At 44.2% G+C, this 12,733-nt stretch overlaps 1 protein-coding gene across 3 annotated transcripts in view; it reads left to right on the top strand.

Moving 5' to 3' along the window:
* The window catches only part of LOC141766917 (UPF0606 protein KIAA1549L-like), a 183,751-nt gene that overhangs the window by 100,481 nt on the left and 70,537 nt on the right, over nt 1-12,733 (top strand). For all 3 annotated transcript variants that reach the window (XM_074634110.1, XM_074634109.1, XM_074634108.1), the window contains exon 10: nt 9,699-9,870. In XM_074634110.1, coding sequence (XP_074490211.1) covers nt 9,699-9,870 — 172 coding nt within the window. The remainder of the gene's footprint in view (nt 1-9,698; nt 9,871-12,733) is intronic.

Below are 12,733 nucleotides of genomic sequence, written 5' to 3'. Positions count from 1 at the left end.
TAATAACCAACTGTTTGATCTATAGGCTGAGATTTAGTTGGAGACAACTATAACATTAATATATGACTGTATTACTGCAGCAGCCTCACACTCATTATTATTATTATTACACGTTAGCTAGCCATGCTAGTCACTGTCGCCACGAGCCAGGTGGTTGCCTCCTGGTCTGCTGTGACTAACCCTCCTTTTAGACCGTGGGGCGGGCAAGCTTCAATGATATGTTCCATTGTTTGCACCTCTCCACAAGCACACAATAAGCTTGGGCTGCTGCCCCATTTGTGAAGGCTGGCCAAGCAGGGGCCATGTCGGACCTGAATCTATTGAGGGTTGACCACTGTATCCTTGGCAGGTTGGTGCCAGGGACCTGTTGGGTGGGGTCTGACACCAGATGTTTGTTTGGGACATCCTTGGACTCCCATTCCTTTTCCCAAGCTGATTGGGTGGTGAAGTCGGCTGGTGGGGTATTTTTCCAAATCGGTCATCTATATGGAAGACGGGCAGTGGGTGGGTTGAAGATGTCTGCATGGATTGGTAGATGGGGAGAGTCTTTGACCTTTTGAAGCATCCTTTGAGTAAATGCTATACTCGCCGGATATGTGCGGGGGATATATTGGATAGGACAGAGAGCCAGGGGAGTGGTGTTGAACGAATAGCCCCGCTTATGATTCCCATGGTTGTGTTGAGCTGGGTGTGTATGGGGTGACCTGGACCAAACAGGGGCAAAGTATTCTGCTGCGGAGTAAGCAAGGGCCAGTGCTGAGGTGCGAGCAATTTACCGCACTGAAAGTGAATATTCACGTATCTTATGTGCCTCAAATCTCAGTGTGAAACCCTCTACACAACAGCTTTTCATCATTTCTCTCATGTGACAGCGTGTTTCTTTCTCCCAAAAGGGAGCGCAGCCTCGGAGATGACGCCATGCTGGTCTGGTCTATAGCTTGGAGCCACAAAGCTCCTCTATTATATATTTTTAGGACACGGCAGAGGAACAAATTGGAGATCAGTGTTTATGGATTTATTGATGGTGCCACCAACTACACAGTGACTCTTCAGCAAAGCGTTATTAATATTAGCGGTTTATTTAAAGTAGAAGTTTGGAGACATGTTTCAACTTCTTTTGTTTACTCTGTTCCCGTCTACGAGGGACACGGGATTGTTTACATCAAAAGGGGACGTGGCCATGCGAGCCTACGCTGGATGACTTTTGCCAGTCTGATGTATAGAGAATGGGAATCGCGGAGCATTCTGTGGTGCAACGCCATTTTTGTCATTATCTGTCACAGGTCTGTTCATCAGTCAATCGTTTATCATCAGAAATGAAAAGTACGTGCAAAAGACAAATACCCGTATAAAGAGAAGCTGACAGAGGCAAAGGGGCGCTATATTACCAAATTGAAGTTAGATTATGATATCGATCCTTACAAACTTGTTGTGATCTTGTTCACCAAAAGCGTGGACTCAATAGCAGAACACAAACACAAATCCTTTGAAGGTGTAATAAATCTATAATTTATTACAATCATAGACAAGTAACTGTGAACAGGGCAGGATCTCCTGGAGGTAACAATCCAGGTTGATTAGGAGCAGCGTGTAGGAGTGAGCAGGCAGGTTGAAGCAGGAAGCAGCCTCAGCTGAACCGACCTGAACAGAGGACAAAAACAGGGTGAATCCAAAATCCAAAAACACAAGCATGAGCAAGTCAAAAACCAAGATACTAGGGAGCCTGAATACGTCATGTACCACAGTGAATGACGGACGATCTGGCGATGAGTTGCAGGAAGACCAGGGTAGATATACTGCTGTTGATTGTGAATGATTTATTTCAGCTGCTCCCAATGCTCGCCCAGAGGAGGAGGAGGAGGAGGAAGGCCACACCTCCCAACACACTGACATACTAGACAAACAGGGAAAAACACACAGGAGACAACAGGGCAGGGAAACAAAGGAAACACAAGGAAACACTAAGCCTACAGGCAGTGCCATCATGACAGTACCCCCCCCTTAATGAGAGCCTCTAGGCGATCTATCAGGTCTCCCAGGATGAGCCCGGTGAAACTCCCGAACCATCCCCGCATCTAGGATGCGGGAACGAGGAACCCAGGAGCGCTCCTCTGGACCGTATCCCTCCCAATCTACCAGATACTGATGGCCCCGACCTCTACGTCTAACATCCAACAGTCGTCTGACTGAATACGCTGGCTGACTGTCAATGATCCGGGCGGGAGGAGGGGGATCGGTCGGAGGAACCAGAGGACTGGTGAGGACCGGTTTCAGTTTAGACACATGAAACGAGGGATGTATCCTAAGAGCCTTAGGCAGGATGAGTCTGACCGTGGTAGGATTAATAATCCTCTCAATCACAAAAGGTCCAATGAACCGGGGAGACAATTTTCTGGAGTCAGTCTTCAACGGTATATCTCTGGAAGATAGCCAAACTCTCTGACCTGGGATGTAGACGGGGGCCGGGGTCCTGTGACGATCCGCGATCCCTTTGTTTCTCTCGGCTGTCCGGACCAAAGCAGCCATAGTCTCCCTCCAAACCTTGCGGCAGCGTTGAAGGTGGTGTTGCACAGATGGCACAGCCAACTCCTCTTCTTGTGCTGGAAACAGTGGGGGCTGGTAACCTAATGAGGCCTCAAACGGAGATACCCCAGTGGCAGCAGAAGAGAGAGAATTATGCGCATATTCAATCCAAACTAACTGTGTACTCCAAGAAGAGGGATTAGTGGCAGCAACACAACGTATGGCGGATTCCAAATCCTGATTAGCCCTCTCAGACTGTCCATTCGTCTGAGGATGGAAACCAGAAGACAGGCTGACAGTGGCTCCAAGGGCTTGACAAAAAGACTTCCAAACCTGAGAGATGAACTGGGGACCACGGTCCGAGACGATGTCCACAGGGATACCATGCAGGCGAAACACATGGTTAGTCAATAGATCAGCTGTCTCATGTGCTGAAGGCAGCTTGGGAAGACCAATGAAATGAACGGCCTTGGAGAACCGATCAACAATGGTAAGTATCACTGTTTTACCATTAGAAGGGGGAAGACCAGTGACAAAGTCCAATGCGATGTGGGACCAAGGGCGACCAGGTATGGGTAATGGGCGGAGCAACCCCACCGGCGGCCGATGAGATGTCTTTCCCCGGGCACAGACTGTGCAGGCGAGGACGTATTCCTTGACGTCCCTCTCCATTGTGGCCCACCAGAAATGTCGTCTGAGGAGTGACAAAGTCCTACTTATCCCCGGATGGCAAGCGAACCGGGAAACGTGTCCCCACTGCAGGACCTGGGAGCGGACTGACACAGGAACAAACATTCGATTAGCGGGGCCAGTACCTGGATCCGGTTCTTCACGTTGAGCCTCCCGAACCGCTGACTCAACCTCCCAGGTTAACGTCCCCACCACCAATGCTGCTGGCAGAATGGTGTCTGAAACACTTGGTGACTCCTCTGATGAAAACTGCCGGGATAACGCGTCAGGCTTGACGTTCTTGGAACCAGGGCGGTAAGTAAGGGTGAAGTCGAATCGACCAAAAAATAATGCCCACCGAGCCTGGCGGGAATTCAGTCGTTTGGCTGACTGGATGTAGGCAAGATTCTTGTGATCAGTCCATACAATAAACGGAATCTCCAAACCCTCCAACCAGTGTCTCCATTCCTCCAGAGCCAACTTCACTGCCAACAACTCACGATTTCCCACGTCGTAGTTGCTCTCAGCTGGAGACAGGCGTCGAGAGAAGAACGCACAGGGATGTAGCTTCTTATCGGTCTTGGAGCGTTGGGAGAGGACAGCTCCCACACCAATGTCCGAGGCGTCAACCTCCACGACATACTGAAGAGAAGATTCAGGTTGCACCAGGATGGGTGCGGACGTAAAGCGGTCCTTTAATAAGGCAAAACGCCTGATCCGCCTCAGGAGTCCAGCGAAAAGGAACAGCAGGGGATGTGAGCTTGGTCAGTGGAGCAGCAATTCTGCTGTAATCTCGGATGAATCGACGGTAGAAGTTGGCGAATCCAAGAAAGCGCTGCAAGAGCTTCCTGGAGGAAGGTTCGGGCCACTCTGCCACCGCCTTGATCTTGTCCGGATCCGGCCTCACCTGCCCACTCTCAATGATGTAACCGAGGAATCCAACAGAGCTGACGTGAAACTCGCACTTCTCCGCTTTCACAAACAGTTTGTTCTCCAGTAGTCTCTGGAGCACTTGGCGTACATGAAGCTGGTGTTCTGCGAGATCAGAGGAAAAAATCAAAATGTCATCCAGGTAGACAAACACAAACCGGTCCAAAAAATCTCTCAAAACATCATTAACCAGTGCTTGAAACACTGCAGGAGCATTAGTCAGTCCAAAAGGCATCACTAAATACTCAAAGTGACCCAGTGGTGTGTTGAATGCTGTCTTCCATTCATCTCCCTCTCGAATCCGTACCAAGTGGTACGCGTTCCGCAAATCTAGCTTGCTAAAGACGGTAGCTCCCTGTAGAGGTACAAAAGCAGAGCTGATTAATGGCAGCGAGTATTTGTTCTTCACCGTGATATTGTTTAACCCTCGAAAATCAATACACGGGCGGAGAGTCTTGTCTTTCTTGCTCACAAAAAAGAATCCTGCCCCTAGAGGCGAAGAGGAAGGTCTGATGAGGCCTGCAGCTAGAGAGTCATTTATGTAGGTCTCCATAGCACCTCTCTCAGGACGTGACAAGTTGTACAGGCGACTCGAAGGCAGAGTGGTACCAGGTAGCAGCTCAATAGCACAATCATACGGACGATGAGGTGGTAAGGATAATGCTCTCTCCTTACTGAACACCTCACCGACCTCATGATATACAGGGGGCACAGCAGACAAGTCAGGAGGAGCACAGGGCGGAGGGGCAACACTGATATCTACAGGTGGTAATGCAGACTGCAGGCACGAGGAATGACAAAAACTACTCCATCCCATAATCCTACTGGTCGACCAGTCGATCTGGGGGTTGTGTAGCTTTAACCACGGGTGTCCGAGAACAAGAGGAGTCATAGGGGCAGAAAAAACAAAAAATTGTATTAGCTCACGGTGGTTTCCAGACAGAATGAGAGAAAGAGGCTCAGTGCGGTGAGTTACTACTGCTAAGGACTTTCCGTCTAAAGCACAGACTCTAACAGGAGACTCAAGGGGTTCAATGCTGATGCCAGCCTGAGAGACTAACTCAGCATCTAAAAAACTCTGCTCGGCACCGGAATCAATCAACGCTAACAAGGGCAAGGACATGTTACTCATACACAGTTTAGCAGGTATTTGAGTACGAGGTCTAGTGTTGGTGGGGACATCAGACTTACTCACCAGTATCCCCACAGCTACTGGTGAGCCCGCTCTTTTGGGCGGAGAGGACATGCAGCAAGGAAATGTCCGACTTGACCACAGTAGATACACTCACCCGCTCGGATTCGTCTCTGACGTTCAGCGGGAGTGAGATTAGCCCGGCCCACCTGCATGGGTTCATCAGAATAAGCAGAGGAGCTGGGACCGGAGCCGTGAGTCTCTGACGAGCCGGAGGCAACTCTCGCGAGAGTAGGAGTAGCGGCAAAAAAGTTCATGGGAGTGTGGGATTTGTAGTTCTTCTCCCGGCGTCTCTCCCGCATACGGTTGTCCAGTCTTATAGACAGATCAATAAGAGCATCAAGGGAGTTAGTATCATCACGGACAGCAAGTTCATCCTTTAACTGTTCACACAGACCGTGTAGAAAAACTCCTTTTAATGCCTCGTCATTCCATCCAGCCTCCGCAGCCAGAATCCGGAAGTCCACAGAATACTCCGCCACACTTCTTTGACTCTGTCGTATGTTAAGCAAACGTTTAGCAGCGTCTCCAATACATACAGGGTGATCAAAAACTTTCTTCATTTCACTCATGAAACAATCAAAGGACAAAGAATTTATCCCTCCTCCTCCCAACACTGCTTCAGCCCAGTCCAGGGCTCTCCCTCTTAACAGTCCCGTAACATACGCTACCTTGGCTTGGTCTGTGGTGAAGGTGACTGGTTGTCGGGAAAAAACCAGAGAACATTGGAGCTGGAATCCTTTGCATCTCCCCAAATCACCGGCATATGGTTCAGGTGGAGGAACAGGTGATTCTCTGAGTGGCGGAGAAGGAGAAGGAGGAGGCAGAGCGGGGGATGGAGCTAATTGGCCCGAAATTGTCTCCAAACATTTTCCCATCTGAGACATTTGGTTACCTAAGGCTTGTTGGGTCTCCAATAAACCCTGAATTAACTGGTGATGGTGTGATAATAAAGTATCATGGCTGGAAACAGCCTCCTGAAATGTGTTTGTGTCTGCTGAGTCCATTTTGAAGGCCAGATCGTTCTGTTGTGATCTTGTTCACCAAAAGCGTGGACTCAATAGCAGAACACAAACACAAATCCTTTGAAGGTGTAATAAATCTATAATTTATTACAATCATAGACAAGTAACTGTGAACAGGGCAGGATCTCCTGGAGGTAACAATCCAGGTTGATTAGGAGCAGCGTGTAGGAGTGAGCAGGCAGGTTGAAGCAGGAAGCAGCCTCAGCTGAACCGACCTGAACAGAGGACAAAAACAGGGTGAATCCAAAATCCAAAAACACAAGCATGAGCAAGTCAAAAACCAAGATACTAGGGAGCCTGAATACGTCATGTACCACAGTGAATGACGGACGATCTGGCGATGAGTTGCAGGAAGACCAGGGTAGATATACTGCTGTTGATTGTGAATGATTTATTTCAGCTGCTCCCAATGCTCGCCCAGAGGAGGAGGAGGAGGAGGAAGGCCACACCTCCCAACACACTGACATACTAGACAAACAGGGAAAAACACACAGGAGACAACAGGGCAGGGAAACAAAGGAAACACAAGGAAACACTAAGCCTACAGGCAGTGCCATCATGACAAAACTAGGAGGATCTTGACAGTTTGCCACCCATTACGGTCACTGATGTGTTTTGGCATTAATGAACTGTCAGCAGTTCAAAATATGTTCATCTTTGGTGTCCGAGGTTCAATTTACAAACGGGTAGGTCTATGACATTAAGATCTACAAGCCAAATGCCAACTACATGATGATCCAGACAGAGATAAGCTAGCTAATGTTATGCTAACGGAATGCTAACAAAACGTCGGCTAACACTGCATATTTAATCTACCGGTATCTTGCGAAATGAAACCCATAACGTTAGCCTATCTTTGTGTCTGACTGTATGCTATATATACTACAATTTGGCTTTTGAATCTTACTCACTGTGCAGTGTTTTGTGTTATCTTTTGACATTTGCAGTAAACAGCCAGCGGATGGCACTCTTACCCTTCACCCTCCATAAATGGCCGACTTTTTATCGATGATGTCACATTCCCATTCCCTATAGGTTTTTTTTGTATGTCATTGTGTGTATTACCAGTGGTGGTGATGGAAGGATTATGTTTATGCGTGTTATTTCTCCATATATTGAGCATTTTGATAGTTTAACACTATTTATATAGCACTTAAACCTGCTTTATAATATAAAAGACATGATACGAACTCAGCGGCTCTGTGCGGCTGTACTTATGTACATGGCAGGTCTTTGTGCTAATGTTAGCATGGCATGTCAACATGCTGATGTAGCAGGTGTCATGTTTACCATGGGTATCAACCTAGTTTAGCGTGTTAGTATGCTTACATGCATGAAGGTAATAGTACAACTGATATTCATGGGCATTTTCACGGTCTCCAGGTCCACACAGATCCACAAATGCATGCTGCACTTAAATGCTGGTAGAAAACTGAAAAAATTGATTGTGGGAATTAGAGCTGAAATGATTAGTTGATCGCCAGAAAATGAAACAGTAACTGTTTTATAATCGATTAATGAGTAAGATTGGTTTTCAACCAAAACTGCCAAACATTCACTAATTCCAGCTTCTCACTTTTGAGGATTTTGCTCCTTTTCTTCATCTTATGTGATAGTAAAATTAATGTCTGTGGGTTTTGGATTGTTGGTCAGACAAAACAATTTAAGTTGGACTTTAGAAATTGTTCCGTACATATTTCACCAACATTTTCGAGACAAAACAATGAATCGATAAAATCGAGAACATCTTCGTTGTAGCCGTAGAGCAAATTTGATCATCTATTGCATTAAAAAGGTTGCTGTAAGGGAGCAGAATCCAAGTCTCATCACATTTCAGAGTATCGTTGAATCAACAAGGAGGGTTCTCAAAACGGTCCCTGCTTTGCTACACAATCTCATCATACTTTCAAACATAATAAATAAATTAATAGACAAACTAATGAATAATGCTTGGACATAAAGGTGTTGAATAGGGATGCACCCAAACCAATACTGGATCAGATATCAGGCCCAAACTGACTTAAATAGCTGGATCGGATATCGGTAACAATAGGGTCGATCTATTAAATTCAGTTCTATGTTTATATACTATATATATATTATATACTGGAATTTGAATTCCGGTTTCAGTTTTGACCAACCTGCATTAAAAGGTTTACACTTGAAATGTAATTCCTGTTAATTTTGAAGATTTTTTACCAAGTTGCTGGTGTACAATTTATTATTTTAATAATAAATAACAGTTCAGTAAATTTATATCTATTAATTTATTTGTTACATTTTGTTATACAGAGTTAGTAAAGCGATGTTTAAGTCAAGCCTGATGTTGTCTTACATATTACAGAATGATCCCAGCCACTTCCACACAGAGGCATACAGCTGATTAATTAAACACTGGTATCGGATCGGTTCTCGGTATTGGTTGATACCCAGAGCCCAGGTATGGTCATCGGTATCTGGACTGGAAATGTTGGATCGGTGCATCTCTAGTTTTGAAATACATGCTTAGCAGGATGAAACACAGGTTGCCAATGACAACCATGGAAAATAACTTGTATGTGATTTGTTTGTACTCTTCTCAGGGAGTTTGGTCATTTAAAATGAGGCAATGTCAGCATTAGATTGAGTTAATAGTGTGGGACAAAGGTAAGAGATTGAAAGTACTTGAATTGAAGGTACTGAGAAGCATAGAAGTACAGAGGTTTGTGTGTATATTATTTTCTGTACATGTCAGCTCCCTGCCTGGTGTTCCATATTGTGCAAATTAAGACAACGATTGACTCTTCCACGGCTTTATGCCTTACACACCCTCAAGGTTTTATGGGAAGTCACAGATGACCAGTTTTATAGCTGCAGAAATGGAGGCGACTGGTAAAGGCTTACAGAGAGAGGGGCGGGGGGGGGGGATCAAACTGTGTTTAATCACACAGTTTGATTAAACTGTGTGATGTGTTCGTCAAAATTAAGAAGAAAAAAAATTGTTTGATGTACGATGAAAGGAAATTGAGATTTCAAGTGACTCAGTTATCCTCGAGTGTCTTCCCCCCAAGTGCAGTTATCTTGCAGCAAATGGTTCGTCATGATCAAAGCAGCTGAGCCGATTCAGAATTTTGATTGGGCAACTGGAGATGTAGCAGGGATTTTTAATCTGTTAGTATGGAGAGATATAAGCTAGAGATATGTTGGGCTTTAAAATAACTATGCCTAAGACACTCTTATGAACAAATGAGTCTAGAGCTAATATGTAATGGTAATGTATTTGTATGTGTTTTGTATGTAAACAATTTTTTTTTTTTTTTTTTATAAAATCCCATTATCAGCTTGACATATCGGACACTCTTTTATTTGCTTTCTTCCAGATGGTGAGCATGCGTCGACTGCCCGGTCCCAAGAACCCAGCAGAGATGACCTACTACGCCCAGCTGAACGGAGCACCTGTCACTGGATCCACCGCTGCCAAGACCCTCAGCAGTCTGGACTCCCAGACCATGGCTCTGACGCTGGGATACTTTGTACAAGTGCAGGCTGAACGTAAGCTTGATATCTTACCGTACAGTCTTCTGTTACATTCTCATGAATCATATGTGTAGAAGAACAAGCAAGTCAGGCACAAGAGACACAATATAATTTCCCCAAATGTCAGTGTCTATGAGAAACACTTTAACGTGGTCATAAACACATTTAACAGGATAAAGTAATGCAGCTCTCTCTAGCCTCCTTGGACAGAGCTCTAACCTCCATTAGAAGAATAAAGCCTGGGACACACCAGGAACGTCAGGAGCGCGTGGCGGCTGTGATACCTGCTGTTTTTTATTTCAGCGTCCGTGTTAACAGGTTAGAGCAGCCACACTGCCCGTGTGAGACGTGTGTCTCAGCTGCGTCTCACAGCAACAACAGACAGTGAAGGTGATCTATTGACTGTATATTAACATCATACCAGCAAGATCACTACAGTTTCAATGTCTATCTGTAGAATATGTTACAGAGATGAAAAAAAAGTAAAGACTTATTTTTAAATCAACACTTCCTGCTTTCATTTCAAAATAAGATAAGATAAGATAAGATAAGATAAGATATTCCTTTATAAGTCCCGCAGTGGGGAATTTTGCAGTGTACAGCAGCAAAGGGGATAGTGCAAAAAACAAGATGCATCAGCTAACACAGTAAAAAAAGAGCTAAACAAAGTGTAACAAAATATGAACCATTTAAATAGAAGGAAGTATAAAAATAGGAGGAGCATGTACAGTATTGACAATAAACAGACTATTAACAAAATTGCACAAGTGGAAAATGATTTTGCACAGTGAGAATTAAATGAAATTCCACCTGAAAATATTGCACAGTAAGAATTACACCTGAGTAGTAATAATGATAATGATATTGCACAGTCATTATACAGTATAGTGCAGTTATTGACAGTTTTTGGTGTGTAAGTGGTCTACTGGGAGCAGTGCTGGTTGTAGAGTCTGACAGCTGCAGGAAGCCCTTAAGCATTTTTTCTGTGGACAGAATTCCTTCATTTGTTAACACGAGGCTTTTATTCTGAAATATGTGACTGACAGTGTTCTAGAACATGCAGTGACTTGGAAAGCTCCATGAATGAATATAGTGAGGAGTTTTAATTGTTGATTATTACTATTATTTACAAATTACCACACGTTTCTTAACCTTTCTCGGTCTAAAATAAATATAAATTATATTTATAATGAAATTAAATGTCCATTAAAAGGCAGAAAGAAAGGGCTGACAGCAGCAGCTGCAGCAGCAGAAACGCAGCAGACAAGCAGCTGAAATGCAGCTGGTGTGAACACCCGACGTGTGAATCACGCAGCCACCACGCCATGCAGCCCACACGCCATGCAGCCACCACGCCATGCAGCCACAACGTGCTCCTGACGTTCCTTATGTGTCCCGGGCGTAAGATTAGATTATACTTAAAGAACCAGTGTGTAGGATTTAGTGATATCCAGCGGTGAGGTTGCAGATTGCAACCAACTGAATACCCCTCTGCTCACCTCTTGTTTTCTTAGTGTGACCTACGGTGGCATTCAGGTAACGTAAAAACATGAAAGGCCCCCTCTAGAGCCAGTGTTTGGTTTGTCCGTTCTGAGCTACTGTAGAAACATGGTGGAGCAACAGGGCGGACTCCGCGAAGAGGACAGGCTCCCTAATGTAGATATGATCATTCTAAGCTAACGAAAACAATATGGCTATCAATCGATTCAAATATTTGATTAGATTAATCGCATGATTGTCCATAGTTAATCACGATTATACTCTTATCAACATGGGAGTGGGCAAATCTGCTGCTTTATGTAAATGTATGTATATATTTATTAATGTAAACCAATTAACAACACAAAACAATGGCAGATATTGTCCAGAAACCCTCAGAGGTACTGCATTTAGCATAAAACAATATGCTCAAATCATAACATGGCAAACTGCAGCCCAACAGGAAACAACAGCTGTCAGTGTGTCAGTGTGCTGACTTGACTATGACTTGCCCCAAACTGCATGTGATTATCATAAAGTGGGCATGTCTGTAAAGGGGAGACTCATGGGTACCCATAGAACCCATTTACATTCACACATCTGGAGGTCAGAGGTCAAGGGACCCCTTTGAAAATGGACATGCCAGTTTTTCCTCACCAAAATTTAGCGTAAGTTTGGAGCGTTATTTATCCTCCTTCGCGAGGTGGCTAAATAACAATAATGTTTTAGGTTTTCTAGTTTCATATGATACCAGTATCTTCACTCTAGCTTGAAAACTGAGCCCGATACAATCTAAAAATCACAAGTTTTGTTAATGCGTTAAAGAAAATGAGTGGCATTAAAACAAATTTGCATTAACACGTTATTACTGCTCTAACTTTGACAGCCAGAAACCAACCATTTTTAGGTTACTTTGGTTTTTGTACAGATCTCCTAATAAGATCATCTAACTCCTAATAAGAAAGCAAATTTTGAACTATTCCTTTAACTGCAATGACAGGAAGTCTTATTTACATTAATTATTCATAATGTTTTTTAAATTAATGCATAGTTTATTGACGTTGAAATGCAAAATCTAAATCTGCCCTATTCTCACTTGTTCATGTACCTTCTGATTTATTCCAACTGTAGAAATAATCAGCATACAAATAGGACTTTTGCATATTTACACTGATTTTCTTTTCCATATGTTTTCTTTTTTGCATTTAGCTATTATGCAAATGGTTATATACATATTCTAGAAGCACAGTTAACTCACAGAGCACATTGTAGAGACACCACACTGCTGAAAACATTCCCAGTTTAACTCCTCTTTAGGATTTATCTGTTGAACTGAAGTGGAACAGCTCGGGCTTACCGTGACGTTGTGTAGCTTTTGGGTTTTCTATACATTTCCATA

Source organism: Sebastes fasciatus, chromosome 4, assembly GCF_043250625.1.
Source record: "Sebastes fasciatus isolate fSebFas1 chromosome 4, fSebFas1.pri, whole genome shotgun sequence".
Lineage (NCBI taxonomy): Eukaryota > Metazoa > Chordata > Actinopteri > Perciformes > Sebastidae > Sebastes > Sebastes fasciatus.
Note: the sequence above shows the minus strand (reverse complement) of the source record. Positions and strands in the feature narration are given on the sequence as shown.